This window comes from Stenella coeruleoalba (assembly GCF_951394435.1).
Source record: "Stenella coeruleoalba genome assembly, chromosome: 19".
NCBI lineage: Eukaryota > Metazoa > Chordata > Mammalia > Artiodactyla > Delphinidae > Stenella > Stenella coeruleoalba.
Window position 1 is genome coordinate 5,984,763 of NC_137165.1, and position 23,217 is coordinate 6,007,979.

The following is a 23,217-nucleotide window of genomic DNA, read 5'->3' on the forward strand; positions in this document are numbered from 1 at the left end:
GTTAAGCTGAAATAGTATTTTTCACTATTTTCGCCGCAGAGTGGGTCTTGCTCAGGTCCTGGGACCTAGAAAAACATGCTGAATGCCTTTCCCACTGGTCAGTTTTTCAGATATGTGAAGACATCATGACCCACCCATCCCCCGCTTCGCCCAAAGCTTTGTTTCTTCAGAGGAGATGTCTCCCATTCCTCCTAACCCTGCGCAGGGTACTTCACTATACTGACAATTCCTTTTTTAAATGCTCTACGGTTTGCCAATTGCCCATGATTGAACATTCATACGATACACACTTAACTCCAGTCTCTCAGATTTGGACCTTTGATACTTACTACTAACACAGCTTTGTCCCACAAGATGACTGTGTGGTCGAGTGCTGGATGGCCTGGAAATGGGCAAGACTGGAAGTTCTGAAACTGGTGAGGGCTTCACCCGTTATCCCAGTTAGAAATGACGGGGAAGGAGGTAGGGGTAGAGAGTGGACAGAGCGGAGGTGTAGACGAGATAGACAGGCGGTAAAATCATAGGACTTAGCCACTGTTGGCACGTGGGAAAGTGAAGAAGCGGAGGGAGGAGGCGAGGAAGACACCACGTTGAAGGGGTGAGGTGAGGGGGGCAGACAGGCGAGAGACAAGGTGGGAAGACAGGCTGGCGCCCCACTGAACTTCAACACTGAAAAGAGGGGAGGTGGAAGGAGAGCGCCCGGGAAATGCAGAGTAGGTGAGAGCTGGAGAAGCGGGACAGAGCAAGGTCGGGGCAAATCATATGCCCCTGGGAGGCCAAGTGAGGTGAGAACCCCAAGGAGACTCCGGGTAAGAACCTGGGATACGGCCCGAAAGCTTCAGCTCTGGGTGTGGGACTGGCAGAGGGGTCTGGGAAAGTCACGAAAACGACCTCTGCAGCCCTCGCAGTGCTTGGTCCAAGTGCCCGGCCCAGACCCGGGGCTCACTACACATCCAGGTGAGGACTGAGTGACCGCGCGGAACTCGAATGAATGACCCAACCGCCCGCTGCAGGCGACGCACAGTGGCCTCGGCGCCGCGGAGGCGCGGGCGGGGCGGAGCGACCCGGGCGGCCAATCGGAGCCCGCGTCTCCGCCCCGCCCCCGCCCCGCCCCGCCCCGCCAGCCCCAGAGGCGCGCGCAGCCTCCCGTCTCCCGGAAGTGCGCCCAGAGCCGGCGCCGCGGTTCGAGGTGAGCGCACGCGGGCCTGACAGGCCTGGCCGCGGCAGCCCGGGGTCTGGCCTGGCGCCTCCCGCGTCCGCGCCGGACTCGGCCGGAACTCCGGGAGCGGCGGTCGGGCCGGCGGACGCGCGCCCGAGTGCCCGGGAGCGCGCGCGGGGACGCGGCGAGTGCGGGGGAGGGGCGACGGGGCTGTGAGTGGACTCTGGGGTTGTGGAGACCCGGTACCCCGGACCGGGCCCTGCGTCCCTGAGCCTGTGGGCCCCTCCGGACTCTCCGGCCACGTCTCTGGACTGGGACCGAAAAGGGGCCCCTCCCTCCTGCCTTCCCCCAAAGGCTGGAAGTGAGCCTCGGGAAGAGGGAACCCGGATGGGCTGATGCCCGGAGTCTCTTTCCCGGCGCTGTCGGCGTCGTGGGCGGAGGGTGGAGAACGCAGTGGGCAGCACTGCCCAGCGCCTGGCAGGCCTGGATCCCCCCTGGCCTCCGGGGCGCTAAATGCCTGTAGCTTCTCCTCCCCTCCAGCCCTTTGTGACAGCTCCCAAATCCGCCCCCCAAATTCAAAGGTTTGCAGCTCTCCTCCCCAGAGCACAGGCTTAGAGCCTCCTGGGTTTGAATTTGGCCGCCGCAGTGAGCCTCAGAGGTTGCCGATCTGTACACTGTAATACTCACCTTGCTGGGTAATTGTGAGGATTAGAAACGACTTGAACTGAGCCTAATAAGGAGCTGATGCATAGTGTTAAAGAAAAAGTTACTCAGAGACTCGTTAAAAACGGTAAGGCAGACTATTCAGGGGGGCTACCGTGGGACTTTGTGGTATTGGAGCGAGAGATTGAATACAACAAGGGCAACTGGAAATTTATAGCCAAGGGGTGGGGTGGGCTCAGTGGGTGGAAAATTACTAAGAGGAAACATCTGGGTTAAGGGGGGACTCTAGCTAAGCCAACTTGACCGGTTTTGTTGAAGGCAGGCCACGGCCATAAGGAATTTGAGCAGATACCAAGGGATGTTGAATTTGATCAAATGTCAAGTCTTGCTGACTCCCTAAACTGGAGTCAGCAAGATTCTTGCTAAACTGGACTGGAAGTGACAAGGACAGAGTCCAAGGGCCAGTCCTAGTCAAAGAGATGACTCAGTCAACTTCAGCTTGACTGAAGTTTGATTAAGGAGACAGTCTTTGTCAATAGTAGGTGCTCTGCAAAGGGTTACTTGTATATGAATGTATAGTAAGTATCCTTACCTAGATGTTCATTTAAAAAATCATTCTAATTTGTTATAGCTTTAATAAGTATAGCAACTATACATTTGGGATATCTTTAAATTTTTTTCATAACAGGAGCAGATTCTCATGAAGTCATTGGGATATCAATCTATAAAGCATCTATCAAGTAATTTAATTATAAGCGAGGCATTACCCCTACCATTATGTGAGAGTATAATTGCTGAAATTAGATTTAAATGTTTTATAATCTATAGTTTTCCCTGAAAGTCAGTTTCCCTGTTACCTAAACTGCTATCTTAATTCGGGAACTAAGTAAATGTGAATAATTCTACTGATAAGTCTCTTGCTATCTGACATCTTGCCACTTGTTATTTGAAACTCAGGATCCAAATAGATCTAGACAGTGAAGGATGTGTGTATATTTATTAAAAATTTTAACAGTTATTTAAAGCTTCTCATTTCTCTCTAAGCAGTGCTTTAGCTGTTTCCTACAAATTTTTATATGTTGTGTTTTCATTGTCATTCAATATGAAAATATATTTTAATTTCCTGTGTGGTTTGTTTTCTTTGGTCATAGGTTATTTACTATTGTTATTTAACAATTTCCATATATTGGGATAGTCTAGGTATCTTATTGTTATTGGTTTCTAGTTATTGATTTCTCTGTGGTCAGAGAATCTATACTTTAAGATTCCAGTGTGTTGAAACTTAATTATACACATGGTCTGTTTTGACGGATGCTTCGTATGCACTTGAAATGAATGTGTATTCTGCAGTTGTTGGTTTATATATATATTTATATATATATTTATATATATATATAATTATTTTTTTTTTTTTGGCTGTACGTGGTCACTGCTGTGGCCTCTCCCGTTGCAGAGCACAGGCTCGGGACACGCAGGCCCAGTGGCCACGGCCCACAGGCCCAGCCGCTCTGTGGCATGTGGGATCCTCCCAGACTGGGGCATGAACCCGTGTCCCCTGCATCGGCAGGTGGACTCCCAACCACTGCGCCACCAGGGAAGCCCCTGCAGTCGTTGGTTTAAATGTCAATTACATCAACTTGGGTGATAGTGTTGTTCAGATTTTCTATATCCTTACAGGTTTTTTTGGTCTATTTTTTCTATCAATTACTGAGAGAACAGTGTTAAAATCTGCAACTATGATTGAGGATTTGTCCCTTTAGACCTGATATTAGGTGCATACACATTTAGGTTGCTTTGTGTTCTAGATGATTTGACCCATTTATCATAATGAAATGCCCCTCTTTTTCTCTTTGTCATGAAGTCTCTTGGTCACATACTAATATAGCCATACCAGCTTTCATGTGCTTGCTGTTTGCATGGAATGTCTTTTTCCGACCATTTTATTTCCAAACTATCTGTCTTTATACATAAAATGTCTCTTGTAGACAGCATACCGTTGGCTCTTGCTTTTTTAAATTTGACAATCTCAACCTTATAATTCAAGTGTTTAGTCCATTTACGTTTAATGTAATTATTGATATGGCTGGGTATTAATCTATCATATTGTCTTTTTTCCATTTGATCTTTCTGATTTTTATTCTTGATCCTTTCCTGTATATTATTGACTGTTTTTTAGTGTTCGTCTATTGGCTTTTAGCTATACCTCTTTGTATAATATTTTTACAGCTAACAGTATGCATCCTTAAATTATCAACATTTAACTTATTGGAATATACTTTAATATTGTACCACTTTATAATTCACATTTCTTATTTCCTGCCCCTCACTTAACACCTTTACATTTCCCATCTGTCACTTCACCTGACACTACTTCTTACTTCTAACTTTCTATTTCTGAATTAGCAGTTCATAAATGTAAAAACAACAGATTAATTCCATTTACCCTCTCCTTTGTGCTATTTTTATATCTTTTACTTCTAGTTGTCTTATGTTCTACTTATACTATTGTCTTCTTTGCCTTAACAGTCAGTTGCCTTTTAAGGAAGTTAGGAGAAATAAAAGCATAGTATCTTAAACTTATTCACCATGTATTTACCATTTCTGGAGATCTTCATTCCTTTCTGTATATATGAGTTTCCCTTAAACTGGAAGAATGTCCTTTAGCATTTCTTGTAGTACAAGTCATTGGTGAAAAATTCTCTCAGCTTATTTATCTGAAAAATGTCTTTAATTCTTTCTTTGAAAGGTGTTTTTGTTGGATGTGGAATTCTGGGTTGATGGTTCATTTTCTAGAATTTGCATTTGTTTCTTTTTATAATTTCTATTTCTCTATAGAAAGTCACTATCTCTTCTGTCATAAAGACTATATTGTTTTTAAGTCCTCAGGCCATCTGAAGTTGGTTTCTCTTTACTGCTTTCCCTTGATTTTGAGTCACATTTTCCTGTTTCTTTACATGTGTAGTAATTTTGGATTGTATCCTGGATATTGTGGATGGCACATTGTAGACCCTAAGGATTCTGTTACCTCCCTCTGAAGAGTGCTGATTTTTATTCTAGCAGGCAGTTCAATTACTGACTGATCAACTTGTGTTGGCTTGGTTTTAGGGCAGATCTTTGGAAAGCCCAAGGTGTTTCCCAAATTCCTTTTTTTTTGGCCATGCTGTGTGGCTTGCGGGATCTTAGCTCCCGGATCAGGGGTTGAACCTGGGCCCTTGGCAGTGAAAGCATGGAGTCCTAACCACTGGACTGCCAGGGAATTCCCCAAATTCTTCTAACTGGATCAGAATAGAGCAGTAGACTGGACCTCTTCTGTGGATCTTGTTGAAGCTTGGCTTTAAGTTTTTTAGGGCAGGTTTAGAGTAGGTCTTTCTCTAGAGCATGGTCCTTACTCCTAACATGTGGCCTTTCTGGTATCTCAGGATGCCTCGAGTGTTAATAAGGTCTCTCTCCTCTCAGGGTCAGAAACGCAAATGTCTCTCATCACTGACTGGCCTTTTGTATCCCTCTTTTGCTCCTTTAACCTGGTAGCAACTGCTCTCTGTTGAACCTTGCATAGTTTCACCCTACTGAGTGCAGCCCAGCCCTTGGCCAGAACTCACAGGGGGCCCCCCCGCACAGACTTCCGCCTCCACCCCATAGCTCCCTCCTCCCTGCTGCCGTGTTCTTCCGATCCCAGCCACTTCGGTAGCTCCAAATGCTGATCTCTGCCTCCTCAGTTTAGTGAGACCTCTGGTCTCTGCTTAAGCTCCAGCCTTCTGCACTGGGATTAGGAAATCCTCCCCCGGCAGACAGCTGGGATGATCGTGGCCCTCCTCACAAGCTTTTCTTCTCTCAGGGATTCCATTCTCGCCTTTCCGGTTGGCCAGTGCTTGAAAACAGTGGCCTCTTAGGTTTTCTCCAGTTTTGTCATTGTTTACAGTAGGTGGGCTGCCATGACCGGAAATAGAATTCCTGAATTATTGAGAACATATGTTGCTGTAGCACTCTGGGTGCTGAAATATATGGGTCTCTGCGTAAACAAAAAGTACAGTTAGTGAGGTCCACATGAGAAACATAATATTAGATCGATCCTTTTTTACCTTACTCCTTCCTTTTTTGTACCCTTGAAAAAAAATGCTTTCTTTTTTTGTTTGTTTTATTTTTAAATGATGTTGTGATATAGGGTGGCTTGTTTGGGTGAAGTGGTGGGGGTGAAGACGTTGCTCTTACACCTCAAGGAAAAAGCAGCCATCAAAAGCTACAGTGTTGTACTGATCTCTGATTACGCCAGACACCCAAGTGATTGATTGTTGTGGTTCATTTTATGGAGAAATGATGACCTCTAGCTCCTTCATAATATTTAAAGATAGACCCAATAATCTAATATTAGGATTACATGCAAGAAAGCTAGCTAGAAATAGTGCATGCTCGTTTAAAAATATCTTAATATTAACTTTGCCATTTAATAGTTCTCTTTTCACTGTCTTAGTTGCTGCCTTCTGAATTTTGATACCACTCGCCATAAAAGAGTGATTACTTGCTTCAAGTCTGTAGGAATGTTGTTGAGGTAGTCAGTATTTATTCTAAACCTTCTTTCAGTCCAGTGTTGAAAATTTCAGTGTGACAGGTTTTTCATAAATTCCCAGTTTTCAACATGGCATTCAAAAGAGGTCACTTAGAAATTTCATTGCACCTTTTGGGGAAGAGTTCTCTTCAACCTCATATTTATTTTGGAAGCATCTGATCATTTCAGCCTTAGCCTTCATTCCTAGGGCTTCAAGGTCTTTGTTCAGCTTTATTTTTTGGTCTGCAGACACATGGATGCAGACATTGGAGTGTTTTGCAGAAGAGCTGTTTACTTGGAAACCCACAGTGAGAACGCTTAATGTGGTGCGTTTCATTTTTCTACTTGGTCTGGCCTTTTGAAGACCAAGAGAGAACATTGTAAAAATGGTCAGGGTGATGATGACAGTCTAGATATGGTAGTAATGGTTTGCTCTGTGGCTTCAAGTTTACCATCTTTCAAAATAGATTAGTGTGTCCATTGATTTCAGAAGATGCACGGTTGCCTCCGAGGCTTCTCAGGCAGGGCGTGTGAATTTGTCCTTTCTGAAAGTGCGTCCCTCTCATCCGCATAGCATCACTGTCACTCCCCCTCCAGTGTCCCTGTGAGAGGCTCTGTGAAGACCTGGTTCTCCCAGGGACAACTCCATCCCAGAAGCACATCATCTAAAAGGACTTGCCAAGCCAGACGATGCCCGTGGAGCTGGGGCAGGCTCCAGTCCTGCCGCCGCCACTGGCCAAGCCCAAGGAGTCCGCGTTCTCTGGACCAGATGACACCCCTCGAGGGGAGCCCTCCAGCTCTGAGATTGCACGCCAGCTTTTCAGGCAGTTTCCTTACCAGGTGATGTCCGGGCCCCACGAAACCCTGAGACAACTTCGGAAGCTCTGTTCCCAGTGGCTGCAGCCAGAGGTTCACACCAAGGAGCAGATCCTAGAGATCCTGACGTTGGAGCAGTTCCTGACCATCCTGCCCGGGGAGATCCAGATGTGGGTGCGGAAGCAGTGTCCAGGCAGCGGGGAGGAAGCAGTGACCCTTGTGGAGAGCTTGAGGGGGGAACCCCAGAAGCTGTGGCAGTGGGTGAGCAGAGAGTTTTGTGATCTCTGACTGAAGCACAGGGCTCCTCTGGGGTCTTAGCAGGGGTGTTGTCTGTTTTTCTGGCACCAAATATGTAGGCTTTTCCACACCAACAACCAATTCGCTGACACTGTCTGGCTTGGCTCAGACCCCAGAGGATAAGGGCTAGTCCCATAAGACTGACCCCATTTCATACCCCATCACAAGCTGCAGGGGCCACCCGTACTTATGACCCACTGGCTACAAATTTGAAGGTTCCCACAACCCCCTCCTCGGGTTTGATCGTTTGCTACAGTGACTCATAGATCTCAAGGAAACACTTTACTCGTATTTTCCGGTTTGTTATAAAGGATATGATTGAGAAACAGCCAAATGGAGGAGATGGGGGTGGCACAGGGCATCTGCTCCCTCATCTGGGCACGCCATCCTCCTGGCACTTGTATGTATTCACCAGCTCAGAAGCTCCCTGAACCCCACAGGTTAGGAGTTATTATGGAGGTTTCATTACTTAGGCATGATTGCTTCATCATTGGCCGTTGGTGATTGAAAATCTCCAGCCCCTCTCCCTTCCCCGGAGGTTGAGGGGTGGCGCTGGAAGTTCCAACCCTCTGATCACCTGATTAGTTCCTCTGGGACCGGCCACCATCCTGAAGCCGTCTAGGGGCCACCAAGAGTCACCTCGTCAGCATCAACTCAGGGATGGTTGAAAGGGGCTCCTTCTGAATAGGAGTTGCTCCCGGCACTCCTGTCCTTCAGGAGATTCCAGGGGTTTTAGGAGCACTTGCCAGGAACCTGGGACAAAGCCCAGTTGCACATTTCTTGTTATACTATCTCAGTGTGTCCCCATGCCTCACCTGATTCTAAGACTCCGACTCCCTGAGATTCTCTACACTTTTTATCCATTAGGGATTGAAGCTAAATCTCCCATCCCATTCCATCTTTAGAATGTTTGAGAAGCTGTTCCAAAGATGCCTGCCTTTTAATTGGTGGAGACTGTCCAGTAGAAACACAACATCAGTGGCCTGTCGGAAGGGCTCACAGGCCATGGCTTCTGGCCTCTCTCAGGACGTTTCCTTCCCTGGTTCCTGCTGGACCAGAAGTAAATGCTCGCTTTTTTCTTTCCCTGCCCCATGTCCCTAAGGACTGCCTTATGATGCGTTCTAGAAGGTTAGCTTTGTATCTTTCAGAAATCCTTACTCTGGATCTTTCAGTAATTAGTACCATGTGGTCTCTAGATCAGCATCCAAGTTCTGGGACAGGAAGTCTTATCACAGAAGGCGGAGCCTGAAAGCTGCCCACTGGGGGAAGCGGAGGCCCATGTTGAAGTGCCTCAGGAGCTGGGGCTTCAGAACTCAGCCTGCCGGTCTGGGGAGCCACTGAGCCACATCGTGAAAGAGGAGTCCGACTCGGAACAAGGACTAGGTGAGGGGCAGGTGGTGTGTGTGGTGCTGTCTTGGAGAAATTGTGGGATTGTGGTCAGTAGGCCTAAGAGTGAATTGAAATGATGTGCCGCTTAGATTGGGGTGTCTCTGGGAAGTTCGGAAGCAGGGTAGACATACAGGAATCACTCTGATTTGGAGATTCAAAGGCTGCAATTTAAACCACTTATGACAGGGCCAGGCCTTTCGGATTTGGGTTCTGGGGAGGGAGGTGGGATGAGACACGGGTGAGGCAGCTGGGAAGGTAGGGGGAGTTGGAGTGGGTTAGGGAGGTAAGCACAAGTCTGAGATCACAGACGGCGGAACAGGCGTTGGTTCTAACGTGTGGAGGTTTGCACCTGTGCCCTCTGGCTAGCGGGTGACAGGACATCGGGATTCTTTAATCTTCCTGTCTCCGCCTTCAGCCCTGGCTGCCTCCCCACTTCCTGCCCGACCCGAGGAAAGGCTCATCAGAGACCAAGACTTTGGAGCCTCCCTTCTCCACACAGCACCTCAGGTGAGCGGGGTTCCCCTGCTTCTCGTACCCCAGAACCTCGCTCCGAGGGTCTGTCAACAGTCCGTGGATTGAAAAGGGAAGCGTTCTCAGAATCGGAGGAGAGAGGAAGGCCTAGCAAGGATGACAGCCATACATGTGGAATGAAACTCGAGTTTCAATATTTCTTTAAAGGCAGAATGTTTCCTAATTGTCATCTTTAATAATAGAATCTGGGCCCTCGAAGAAGTTGCTGTGATGAAGCAATCTTGTCTCCCTTTTTTATTACCTTTGGGTTATGCTGAGAAAAGACTGTTATTTCATTTCCTAGTCTAGGCCTCCACGTTGGGGTCGGTTTGTGATCTCGAATGTTATATCTAACGTGGGGACAGGTTATCCTCTCCCCCACTCACTTGTGGAGGTGTGACTGAGAAACTATAGAGTGCACTTATTTAAAGTGTACAATTCGATCAGTTCTTGGACATGGTATATACAGATGTGAAGCCAGAACTGCAGTCAAGATAGTAAACATATCTGTCGCCCCCAAAGGCTTCCTTCTGTAATACCCTCCCTGCTGCTCTTCTACTCCCCCAGTCCTGAGGCAACTACTGTTCTGCTTCCTGTCACCATACAGTACTTTGCATTTTCTGGAATTTTACACAAAATGGAACCATGCCACATGTACTTCTTTGTTCTTCATGCCACATGTCTTTGTTCTTCTGCATATCATGTATTTTTCTTGCTTGCTTTTAATAGTTTCTCTCTGATTTAAAAAATTTTGACTATGATGAGCCTTGGGGTCATTTTCTTCATGTTCCTTGTTCTTGGGGTTCACTGAAGTTCTTGGATCTGCTGGATTATAGCTTTCATCAGATTTAGAAAAATTCTGGCTGTTATGTCAACTGCTTTTTCTGTCTCCCTGCCTTCTCTGCTTCTTTGGGAACTGTGAGAATAGCACGCATGTGGGACATGTATAATCTTAACATGTGTATATATACATTAGATCTCTTCAAGTTGACCCACAGCTGACTGATGCTCTGTTCTCTCTCTCTTTTTAATCTCTGTGTTTTATTTTGTGTAGTTTCTAGTTTTATGTCTTCAAGCTCATTAATCTTTTCTTCTGCAGTGTTTTATCTGCTTTTAATCCCATCCAGTGTATTTTGCATCTCAGATGTTTTTCATCTCTAGAAGTTTGAATTTGGGCTTTATCATATCTTTCATGTCTGTACTTAATGTGTTCAATCTTTCCTCCAGCTCCTTGAACATATGGAATATGTTTATAATATCTGTATTAATGTCCTTGTCTGCTAATTTATCACCTGTGTCAGTTCTGAGTCAGTTTTGATGGATGGTTTGATCTCCTCATTATGAAATGTTTTTTCCTACTTCCTTGTATGCCCAGTAATCTTTGATTGCATGTCAGGCATGGTGAATTTTACATTGTTAGGGGCTGCATATTTTTGCATTCCTATAAATGTTGTTGAGCTCTGCTCTGGGATGCAGTTAAGTTACTTGGATACAGTTTGTTACATGGCACCAGTGAAGCCTTTAGTCTAGGGCTAATCTTCCTCCTGTACTGAGGTGATACTATACCTTATGCTTCTTGATGGACAACGTTTTCCACTCTGGCTGCTGGAAATATGAAGTGTTTCCAGCACTCTGGGGACTGTGCCTTCTGCTTCTTTCGGGGGGGGGGGTCTTTCCTTGACTTGCGGGGGACCCTCTGCAGATCTCCAGAGCTCTCTCTGTGTGCAGCTCCCCTGCTGACAACTCTGTAACCCTCTTGGCCTCCCCAGACCCTGAGCTCCTTCTGCTGCTCTGGAGGCCCTCTCCAGGTGGTAAGTTTGGGCAACTGTAGGGCACACGGGGATCTCTGTTCTGCTCTTCCTAAAGTATATCGTCTGCAAATCATTGTTTCATATATCTTGTCCCCGTTTTTGGTTGTTTCAGCAGGGAGGTAAATCCATTCCCTGTTACTCCATCTTGGCTGTAAACACAAGTCTCAAGAACAGGTTTATCTTGATAATGTGGTGAACAACTCTGAAAAGTTGCATTTGATAAAAATCAACATTTTCTGAAGAACCTAGGGGCAGGACAGGAATAAAGACGCAGATGTAGAGAATGGACTTGAGGACACGGAAAGGGGGAAGGGTAAGCTGTGACAAAGCGAGAGAGTGGCATGGACATATATACACTACCAAACGTAAAATAGATAGCTAGTGGGAAGCAGCTGCATAGCACAGGGAGATCAGCTCGGTGCTTTGTGACCACCTAGAGGGGTGGGATAGGGAGGGTGGGAGGGAGGGAGACACAAGAGGGAAGAGATATGGGAACATATGTATATGTATAACTGATTCACTTGGTTATAAAGCAGAAACTAACACACCATTGTAAAGCAATTATACTCCAATAAAGATGTAAAAAACAAACACACAAAAATAGATAGCTAGTGGGAAGCAGCCGCATAGCACAGGGAGATCAGCTCGGTGATTTGTGACCACCTAGAGGGGTGGGATAGGGAGGGTGGGAGGGAGGGAGACGCAAGAGGGAGGAGATATGGGAACATATGTATACGTATGGCTGATTCACTTTGTTATACAGCAGAAACTAACACACCATTGTAAAGCAATTATACTCCAATAAAGATGTAAAAAAAAAAAAAAGCTAGTGGGAAGCAGCCACATAGCACAGGGAGATCAGCTCGGTGCTGTGTGACCACCTAGAGGGGTGGGATAGGGAGGGTGGGAGGGAGATGCAACAGGGAGGGGATATGGGGATATATGTATACGTATAGCTGATTCACTTTGTTATACAGCAGAAACTAACACACCACTGTAAAGCAATTATACTCCAATAAAGATGTTAAAAAAAATCAACTTTTTCAGGCACCTGTAGATCTTAATCAGAGCATTGTTTCAAACCTTTGGGGAGCTCTTCTTGGGACTTTCCTCGTGGGGTACTTGAGAGTGAAGGTGAGGACACAGGGAAGCCGCTGTAGATGTGTCTGAGCCTCAGCTTTCCAGGCTCAAAAGATTTAGAAACCAGAGTCCGAGCTTTGCAGTTTACCCCAGGCAGAGGGTGGGGAGGGGGCAGGGAAGGGATACAGCTTTTCAGTGACTCAAGGGTGCCCATCTTCCTGCTTTTAAGTACGCAGAAACCAAACTGTTAGGCAGGAGGCTCCTTGGTGAAAAGGATTTGGGTATTCTGCCAAATATCTCAGGTCGACTTGGAGGATTATTATTGCTTCTATAGTAAATACAGAGTATCCCTATGAAAAGCATATACAATTTATTAACATATTTTAACTAGCGGAGTTGAACATTAGCTCTACATTACGTGAGGACATTAACCATGACTTGTTCTGGGTAGCTTGCAGTCAGTATTCCAAATGCTCACCAGCAGCACAATATAAATGTATGTATATAAATATATGTAATGTATAAATTACCTATATATAGCGGATAACTGATTAACAGCTACTCACCCCAAACAAACAAAAATCATCCCTACCCGATCCCAATATCCCTCTCCCAAACTAACAACTATTTGCATCAGAAGGACCTCGATGTTTAATGGAGTCTTTTGTAACTAACTGAAGGGAATGTTTAAATACAGCATAAAGAATCATGTCCTCTGATCTGTTCCCTAAATTAGGAACCTCGAGAACAATGGCAGGGTATGAGGTCCACAGTGGTAGATGCCGTGACTGAGTCAGAGACAGTCTCACAGACTTGGGGTTGCACTGGCGCCGGTTCCTGTGTCTTCAAACCTTGGGAAGGGAACACAGCACAGATGCCTGTGTGCCAGTCAGTTGTGGCAGTGTCCCACAAACCCACAAGATGGTGCTGTTTCCACATGAAACTGAGATGATTTCCCCATCAGATCTCATACTTCCATCCTTCCAGAATAGGAATTTGGACTTTTTTCTCCTCTTATAAAAATGACAGAAAATGAAGATGGCTGCAGTTGGTGTCTTGCCTCTTAAGTAAGGGGCTTCGTATGCATCCCTAGCTCCTGGGCAGTTCCTTGAGTAAATGTGTGGCTTTAATCTGGAGGCACGCCTTCCAGAGACTCCTGAAGCCTCTTTCCTGGGCTTTGAAAGGGCTGATGGTGGCCCTTGGGGGATTTGGTGGCTGTATTCCTTTCTGCCTTATACTGTGCTGGATGGCTACTCTCTTGGTGCCCACGGACGAGGCCTGTATCCGGCGAGCCAGGCCTCCAGGCAGATGTTACCACGCTTGGCAGCCCGTCCTTTTCTCTGCCAGTGCCGACGTGAGGGTCTGTGTGTTTTGACCAGGAAGACCGAGGACTCCTGTATTCAGCAGTGTTTGCTCAAGCTGGTTATTTCCAGTAGGCTGTTAAGGTAGCTTCCTTCACAGAAGATTAACAAAGTAAGTTGCTAAAAATTCCTACTTTAAATTTTTAAAAATTAAAATCCATATTTAAAATGTGGTTATAGTTAATAAACATATAGAGTTCACTTTTCACCTTTTCACTTTTTTCACCCTAAGAAATTTAATTCCTCCTTTTCTTTTCTTCTTTTAAAGCTTAGTATCTGCTAGTTAAAGAATTTTTGGCGTCTCCACTCTCTTTCAGCCATTTCCAGTCCCCTTAATGTACTGGGGGCAGAGTTAATGTAGAATGGGGAATGGCCTCCCTGGGTAGTGGGTTGGGTGTGATGGAGGGTGACTTCTCTTCTCATTCTTCTTCTCCTCACTTCTGCCGCCTGTGGCCTGGCTGGCCGTTCATGACAATAATAGATGGTTATCAACTTTAGGGTTTCCGAGAGTGTGCAGGATCCCTGAATTCTCCCTGTGAACCTTGGGAGGCTGCATGTGGTAGTGATAATGAGAATAACCCATAGGCTGCATGTGGTGGTGATAACCCATAGGCTGCATGTGGTAGTGATAATGAGAATACAGACCGCCTACCAAGCACGTGTTTGCTAAGGGCTTTGTTTCACCCAGACAACTTCTATTGAGTGCCTGCTCCAGCCTGGGCACGGTCTTGGGAACTGAGAGAGAACAGTGGAGGATCCTTTTCTCATGGTGCGAATGTGCTACAGAGGCAACTGTTCATTAAATACATTCGTGAGTGTGTGTGTGTGTGTGTGTGTGTGTGTGTGTGTGTATACATACATATATATAAATATTTAATAAACTGTGGTGAATGCTATGAATGAAAAGTAGTGGGTGCTTTGAAAGTAGCTCACACTTGGTTACTTCTGTTAAACCTCCAGACAGTGTTTTGAGTCTAGTACTATCATTAGGTGAGGACTGAGGCCCAGAAAAGTTTAGTAACTTCCTCTAGATCACGCAGCTGGAAATGGCAGACCTGGGACATGAATCCCAGTGCGTCTGACGCCAGTGACTGCGCTGTTCATCACTCTGCTGTACAAACTGAGTGTCTAACAGTCAGCCTCCTGGTGGGGAGACTGCCATTTGATTCACAAAAGTTGACCCCAGCTCCATGGCCTTCCCAGCGTTGAGTCTCCAGGCTCAGTTCCATAGGATTAGAAGGGCATGTTTTGGGCGTACTCAAGGGACAGCTTCCCTAGGGAACCCCTCCATTTCCCACTCACTGGAGGAAAACTGATCTGTTGTTGGACCTAAACTCAGAACCGTCGGGAGATTCGAAGTGTGTGTGGCTGCAGCATTTCTGCTCCGAGGCCACAGTCTGTCTCACAGTGAGACTCACAACTCGCCTGATGTCATTCTTTACCCTTCCCACCCCTTCACTGATTTGCACTTGCTTTTCCAACAAATACATTTTAAAATTTCTTTCCTTTCCCTCTTGAGTTTCCAGACTTTAATGAAATATGGGGAATATCGGGCCCCTGCTGCTCAAAGACCTCTCTGATAAGCACTGAGAGAGTTAAGCAAAAGGCAAGTGGAGAAAGGGCTCCTGCCTTCTCTTTCTTCTCCACTCGCAAAAACAGGCAACTTAAAAGAAAATACGGAACTTAAAACCTAAATGTTTTCTAACCACGGCAAGAAACACTGAGGCAGACCCTGTCGATTTCCCATTGAAGCTCCTCCCATGCTTTCTCAGACCATCTGATGGCCAGGATCCTGAGGCCCATTCCTTTCTTCTCAGCCTCCCACAGGCAGGGAAGGAGGGTTCAGAAGCCTTCCCTGGACTCACAGCATTGTGTTTTTCTCTAGGAGCAGTGGAGGCACCTGGATTCCACTCAGAAGGAGCAATACTGGGATCTCATGCTGGAGACTTATGGGAAGATGGTCTCAGGAGGTACGGGCATGGGTCAGCCTGATGGAAGGAGACATCTTCCGTGTGCTTTAGAGACAGCCGCACTGCTTGATGTTCTCTGGGTGAAGGAAGTCCTTAGAGACGTGGCTGGGAACTGCGGAGCTGGAGGTGGTTGAGCTACAGTGACAGCTCCCTGTACTGGACGTGTTCTGTGCGCCTGGCACTGTTGTGGCTCCTCATGTACAGTAACTCCCCTCATCTGTGAAACGGGTGATGGAATTCCCATTTTAAGGTGGTGAAAGTGAGCATCAGATCAAGTCATTTGCTCACGGTTACGTAGCTCGTAGGTGCTGAGTTACGACGGGGCTCAGCGGTGGCCGACCACGCATGGCCTTTTCTACTAACCACAGTCCCAGCCAACCACGCGTGGGGTCCCAGTCACGACCCTCGCACCAGCCTGCCAGGTGGTCTGACTCCTCCCTCTCAGAATCTTCTTTTTGTGGCCTTCACCACATATCCTGGGTTTCTCGTGAGTACTGGTGTCTTAGACGCTCCGCACATCCTCAGCGGTCTCCAGAGCTTCCCTAGTTCCCTTTGCACTCAGGGCCCTCCTTCGAGCAACACGGCTTGGTCCCCAGTGCTCCCCATTCATCCAGGCCCACAGATTATCTCTCTCTGTACCAGGCATTTCCAATCCCAAGCATGACCTGACTGATCCAGCCGGGTTTGGGGCAGAGCTGACAGGACCACACCTACACATCAGTGAGAAGATCCCAAGATCCACCTGCATAGGTGAGTGATCCTCTACTGGTCCAGAGCCATTGCTGACCTCCAGTCATTATATTGGAGGTGGTGGGGCAATATCCGTACTTGGTTTCTATTACATTGGTTCTAACCGGCCGTGATCTGGTCAGTCCAGTTTGAGTACCAAGGTGGGTCTCGTCTCTGACTATTGGGCTGTTGACACATATTTAACCATGGAAGAAAGACCCCGCATCCGATCTGTTGCCTCACTCTTGCCTGTTTTGACAGCTTTCTTTCTTAGAATTAGGGTTAGTACAGTTGAGACCAAAACAGATATGGGTTCAATTCTATTATTAAAAAAAGATTATCTAACAGGCCACTATTATCCTTCCTAACAAGAAGGTTCAAAGTAACTAGACTTTTCTTACTCTGGTTATGGTGAATGGTAACTGACCCACCCTCAACAAAATAAACAAGACAAACAGAAAAATATGGTCTACCTGATCTCCATGCATCTAAGTCTCATTAAACAGAAGCAACATCAAATACTTCATATAAATCACATTATTTTAAGACTGGTACGAAGAAATATGAACTTGTTCTGCTGTAAAACAGTAATTACCCTTTGCATTCTACATTCTTTAAAAACATTGCAGTTATGTAAAATCAACTGTCAAACATTCCTGCACACATACACACACACACACACACACACACACACACACTCTCTCTCTCTCTCTCTCTCTCTCTCTCTCTCTCTCTCTCTGTGTCTCTCTCTCCCTCAAATCTACAAAAGATCCCAGAACCATGGAGGAATAAAAGGACCAAGGATGGGAACTCTATGACAGGCCATTCTTTCTCCCCAGTAAGATCTGATTAATTGTTTCCTTCGCTAATGTATCAATACCACAGAGAGAGCAAGCATCACATGAGACATACGGTTTTAATTTTAAGCAATATATTTACCATAATACTACTTCACAAGGATTCCTTTGGAGCAGTATTTTTTAAACTGCATTTTGTGACCAGTTAGCAGGTTGTGAAAATATTTTATAGGGTTGCAACCAGCATTTTAAAAAATGAAATGATAATACCGAATAGAAAATATCAAAATATATTTCGATATAAAAGTATTTCTTATCGTGGGTAGCAGACAAAAAAAAAAGTTTGAAAATGCTGCTTTAGAGGTTGTTGCAGTAGGATTTTTGTTTTAATAGACTTTATTTTTTAGAGCAGTTTCAGGTTCACAGCAAAATTGAGAGGAAGGTACAGGGATTGCCCCTGTACTCCCATGCGGTAGGATTTTATTTGTGATACCTTGCTCACTCTATCTCCATATGGCAACATTCTATTTTTTTTCTTTCCCGTCATCTCACCTGCTGACATGGTCCCATTAGATCTTACCTTGAACCAGACTGTGGAGAGTGTATAAAGCCAGCCTGCCTTGATAAGGGAAAGAGACGCCATTGTAGGTTCTTGAGAGAGGATTTGTGGGGAGAGAGGCTGAGGAAGCAGCCACGTGCAGGACAGCCCGGGAGGGTCCCCTTGGAGGAGGGGAACCCTGTGGGCAGCCGACGCAGGAGTCCAGGTGTGCAGGGATGAGACAGTGATACCAAGACAGGAAAGGACTAGTCCGGTCTCAAAGGTACAAGAGTGAGAAGTCTGCCAAATCTGGACTCAGAGCAGGGGGCGATGTCCCAGTAGAGGGTAGATACGCTATTTTGTTTGACCATATGGAAGAACAGCTCACTGTTAAAGAAGGTCAGCAGGTGAGTAAGCCTCAAAAAGCCTCATACTCATACCTCTAATCAAATTCCCAAAGGATTAAAATTATATATATATACAGTTGACCCATGTATAGCAAAGGTTTGAACTGTGCAGGAACACTTATGCTCAGATGTTTTTCAATAAATTTGTACACGATCCGCATTTGGTTGAATCCACTGATGCAGAACCTGGATGCTGAGGGCTGACTATAAAGTTACACTCGGAAGTTGACTGCACCAGGGTGGGTGCCCCAAACCCCTCGTTGTTCAAGGGTCAACTATGTTTGGAAAAATGGTTCTTAAGTAGTTATCAGGAAAAATACTGCAAGAACAGTAAAAAGGTTTGAAAGAAGAATGTTTCATCAATGTTGGGTCTGTAAATATTAAGAATATATCATTTTAAAAGGGTAAACTCATTACCACAGTGGGATACTGATATAACAATAGATGCACAGGCCAATGGAACAGAAGACAGAGCCTGGGAACAGAGGCTGGTCTATAAAGGACTTTAATATGTGATGAAGGAAGAAGCAGAACAAATCCACGGGATGAGCAAAATAAGGAAAAAGACTGGGAAGAGGAATTAGCTTAAATTTTATGTATGTCATATACCAAAATAAGTTGGAAACAGATGAAAAAGACATAAAATATGAAAATAAAATAATAATAGAGAAGAAAACGGGTAAATGTTTGACTCATGTCAAGCTGGGGAAGCTTTTTATAAGTATAAAAGCAACGGAAAAGAATCATTAAAAGATTAATAGATTTGACTGTATTTAAAAAGAAAGAGACTACAACTCCTATACATAAAAATAACCCCAAACAAAATTAAAGTAATAAGTAAACGGTGAAAAACTCTTTTCATGAACATGACAGATAAGTGATTATTTTTCTTAATATAGAAGGAGTTAATGCAAGCTGATAAGAAAAAAAGTGACTTTCCCAGTAAAAAAAAAAAGTGGACAGCAGTCTTGGAGTATGAAAAATAACTCATAAGTGTGAAAAACTTTAATAACTAAAGAATTAAAATTTATACCAATGAGAAGCCATTTTTCACCAGCCTTAACGGCAGATACTTGAGACACAGTCAGTGCTTAGGTATTGAACACTCACCTCCTCTCTGCCCAGCCTCTCAGACCCGAGGATGGATGGCAGAGTCGTTGCGGAAATCGATTTGCCAGTAGGTGTCAACAGCCTTAAGACCATTCATGCCCACTGACACAGTAATTCTACTTTGAGGAACCTCCTTTAAGATATTGATCAGAAATGTGGGCAGAATTTATGAAGAAAAAGGCTTATCACATATTATTTATAGTAGCAAAATATAACAAACAACTTAATTCCCATAGTAGGAGAACTCTTAAATAAATTATGTTTCCTCTTATGTGTTTATTATGACGTCTCCACAGTGGGCCATTATTCAGCTCTTTAAAATGATATTTATAAAGGCTTCTTTAAAGAAAAGAGAAAGTACCTTTGTCATCTGAGAGGAACATGTTATAAGGCTCTGAATTACCAAGTTCAGGTCTGGTTCTCTAGCAGATTCCGGTCTCTAGCTGATAATTTGAAAGACACTGATATAGGAAAGAGAAAGGCAAGCAGCTTCTTTAGATCTACAGGAATAAAGTAATTTATAAAAGTTGAAGATAAATTCTACCACTAAAATAAAAATCTTTACTACATGCATCATTAAGTAGTAATAAGCAAAAACCCAAGTTATGATGAGAAAAACAAACTTTAACTGTTACGTGACATAATGAAGCACAAGTGAATGCTGGATTCAAGCACAGACTGAGGGGTTCGCTTTTACACAGCAGTCTCACTGTGCATCACAACCACAGTAAAATGACACGTGGTTGCATTTCATGAATTTTGGGGTGACTTGTGAAAGGGAGAATCCATGTGGAATTGATAAGTACCACCATCTACAATTTAAAGGCTACAAAGCCAGAAATAGAACTGTTTATACAGTATGATATCGGTTGTGTCAGAAAAAAGCACATACATACATATGTACATACATACATATGTATAAATTAGATAAGACTGGAAGGAAATGTATACTCATAGTTGTTGCCTCTGGGTGGTATAATTGAGGTTGATTTGGTTTTCTTGTGTATGCTTTTCAAATTGTTTTTAGTGATCATATTTATCTTTTATATATAATTAGATAAAAACCAATACGTTTTTAGAGTAGTACTCTCATATACTAGACTTGTTTTTCCTGGGCTTAAGAAACTTGCTGCCTCTTTGTGGGGGTGGCCACTATGGCCTCTGGGAGCCATCCTCTGCTGTCAGTTGTTCTCCTTGGTTCCAGAGCTGAGTCACAGCCTGGACACACGTGAAGTGAGTGCCAGGTGCTCAGGCTGGACAGTGTTTTTCTTCACTCACCGATGCCCTCTTGGTAAAAAGAATTAATGTTTTGTGATGACCCTCTCTCTGACACATGAGTTGCAAAGCAGGGCAGACCACTGATTGAGCTGCTCCATATCTTCTTTTTCCTCTCAGGGGACAGACAGGAGAATGACAAAGAGAACTTAAACTTGGAGAACTACAGGGACCAGGACCCTCAAGCCTCAGGAGAGCCTCCTCAGACTTTCTTGAGTGGCCTCTTCAGCAAGGATGAGCCGAGATGCTTTGGAGAAGGAGAGAATCTCCCCGAGGCCCAGGAGAACCTTCATGGTGAGGGGACAGGGGCGCAGCCCTCTCCCCGAGAGAGGAATTCCGGGACACAGCTGGGTCAGCATCTGCCACCTCTTCCCGGAGAGCCGTCCATGCCATGGCTGGAGGGGAAGAGAGAGGCCTCCCCACGACGGCAGCCGAGAGCCCCCATGGCCCAGAGACTCCCTACCTGCAGGGAGTGTGGGAAAGCCTTCTACCGGAATTCCCAGCTGGATTTTCACCAAAGAACTCACACTGGAGAGACGTACTTTCAGTGCCCCACCTGCAAAAAAGCCTTTCTGCGGAGTTCAAACTTCGTGAAGCATCAGCGAATCCACACAGGCGAGAAGCCCTGCAAGTGTGATACGTGTGGGAAGGGCTTTAGCGACTTCTCGGGGCTGCGCCACCACGAGAAAATCCACACGGGGGAGAAGCCCTATAAGTGCCCCATCTGTGAGAAGAGTTTTATTCAGAGATCCAACTTTAATAGGCATCAGAGGGTTCACACAGGAGAGAAACCGTATAAGTGCTCCCGCTGTGGGAAAAGTTTCAGCTGGAGCTCAAGCCTTGCCAAACATCAAAGATCCCATTTGGGAAAGAAGCCCTTTCAATAGCCAAGCTCTGTGAGCCCATGTCTGTCTCCTGGTCCATTTAAAAATACTTGGCGGGCTTCCCTGGTTGCGCAGTGGTTAACAATCCGCCTGCCAATGCAGAGGACACGGGTTCAAGCCCTGGTCTGGGAAGATTCCACATGCCGCGGAGCAACTAAGCCCGTGCGCCACAACTACTGAGCCTGCATTCTAGAGCCCGCGTGCCACAACTACTGAAGCCTGTGCACCTAGAGCCCGTGCTCCGCAACAAGAGAAGCCACCGCAATGAGAAGCTCGTGCACCACAATGCAGAGTAGCCCCCGCTTGCCACAACTAGAGAAAGCATGCGTGCAGCAACAAAGACCCAACGTGGCCAAAAATAAATAAATTTATTTAAAAAAATAAAAAACAAACTTGGCTCCATCCGTAGAAATTGCATCTCTTAGAAAATATCCCTGTTGTCTCATTTTTTCATGGATTGGAGAGGAGAGACTGGGACATGGTTTTAGACGCGGAGGATATCTTGGCCTCGGGATCAGATTTCACGCAGGTTGACTTTCTTGCTTCTGCATCAGGAGGAAGAAAAGTCTTCACCTTTCAGCTCATCTCTTCTCTTGGACCCCTTGGGGAAAATGTGTCACTTGGAGGTCCCATTTTAGGAGTGGTCTCTGGGAAGGGTTTAACTGGATTAGCCGCAGCTGCTGCTGGGAAGAACCTCACATCTGCCCTTTAGAACTGTGGTCCTAGAGCAGGTCTTCTGTTCCAGAGGGGGGAGCGTAGAGGCCAGTTAGCTCAGTGTGGTCTTTGTCATAAAGGTGCAAAGCTAACTCCAAGCTTCCCTTGTTTTCAATAAACTTGGTGGTCACTCCCTGTCTTGTCTGTGTCTGCAGCGTCCACTGTGTGCTGACTGGAACTCACAGACCCTAAGTGGTGGTTGAGCTCCTAGATCAGCTCGTACAAACCCACCAAGTTTACCAGCCAGCAGAACAGTGATGGGAACTTGCTAGCCTGGTGCCCCGGTGAGAGCTTGGCCAGTGCAGGGCACTCTGGTGTCCTCTTTCCGTGCCCACCTCCCACTTGCTCTGGGGCCTCAAGTTGCCCCTCTTTCTCCTAGCGTCCCCCTTAGGCCATCCATCATTTTTGCCAAAGTGTCCTGGCCTCTAAAATAATCTTCCTTCTCTCATTTTGTCTGTACGTGTTAGGAAGAAATCAATAGTATTGATCCAATTTATAGTGTATCTAGAGGTTTATTAACACACATATCTAACCTGACCACTTGTCTCCAAAACTGACGTGACCCAGAGTGTCCTGCTCTCGTACCGCGACACCACTTTCCTTCCATCTTGGTCGTCCTCTGCCTGCTCTCGCTGTACTGTTCCCAGTGAGGATCAGGAAGCGTGATGCTGAGGAGGAGGACAGAGCTATCTCCATGGGAACAGATGAACTGTAGGCAAGAAACTGCAAGTTGTTGGCAAACAATGGGAAGTACATTGCTGGCTGATGTGAGGAGAGACAGCACTTAGGTTGGAATCCCTGGATTCCAGAGTAATTTGTTAACTCTTATAGCATGAAGATGAGGAATAAGGCCCTTCTTTGGGGGATGTGGGAACCACAAGGCAGAAAGCAGGAAAATCATGGTGGAATTGGCATGAGACTCTGTGTTCTCATAGCAGAGGTTTGTAGGAGGGTGGGTTTTTATGTTTTGCATCAGGAGTTCTCAAAGTGCAGTCCCCAGACTTGGAGCATCGGCAATTTCCTAGACTTACTGAATCAGACTCTGAATGGTGGGGGCCAGCAATCTTTGTTTTAACAAGTCCTCCAGGGGATTCTGATGCCTGCTCAAAATGAAGAACCACTGTACTAAATAGTAATTAATCCAAAAATAAGTCTCTCCAAGGA

The 23,217-nt window shown here is 45.6% G+C and overlaps 1 protein-coding gene across 2 annotated transcripts; it reads left to right on the top strand.

Moving 5' to 3' along the window:
• Window positions 1–1,862: 1,862 nt before the first annotated feature.
• Window positions 1,863–23,170, top strand: ZNF18 (zinc finger protein 18). Of its 2 annotated transcripts, XM_079903886.1 has the most exons (7): window positions 1,863–1,949; window positions 6,963–7,442; window positions 8,675–8,861; window positions 9,283–9,374; window positions 15,515–15,599; window positions 16,242–16,349; window positions 20,576–23,170. In XM_079903886.1, the coding sequence occupies exons 2-7, from the start codon at window positions 7,056–7,058 to the stop codon at window positions 21,340–21,342; spliced, it is 1,626 nt and encodes a 541-aa protein (XP_079760012.1). In that variant the 5' UTR covers window positions 1,863–1,949; window positions 6,963–7,055; the 3' UTR covers window positions 21,343–23,170. The 2 variants fall into 2 exon arrangements, with proteins under 2 accessions (XP_079760012.1, XP_079760013.1); XM_079903887.1 differs by lacking the exon at window positions 1,863–1,949 and having other exon boundaries at window positions 5,291–7,442.
• Window positions 23,171–23,217: the final 47 nt, after the last annotated feature.

Bases quoted from the DNA above. Each gene is read 5' to 3' on its own strand.
- ZNF18 (XM_079903886.1), top strand. From the start codon at position 7,056: ATGCCCGTGGAGCTGGGGCAGGCTCCAGTCCTGCCGCCGCCACTGGCC. The intron at 8,862-9,282 runs GTGAGGGGCAGG...CTCCGCCTTCAG, and splicing joins CGACTCGGAACAAGGACTAG to CCCTGGCTGCCTCCCCACTT. The intron at 16,350-20,575 runs GTGAGTGATCCT...TTTTCCTCTCAG, and splicing joins CCCAAGATCCACCTGCATAG to GGGACAGACAGGAGAATGAC.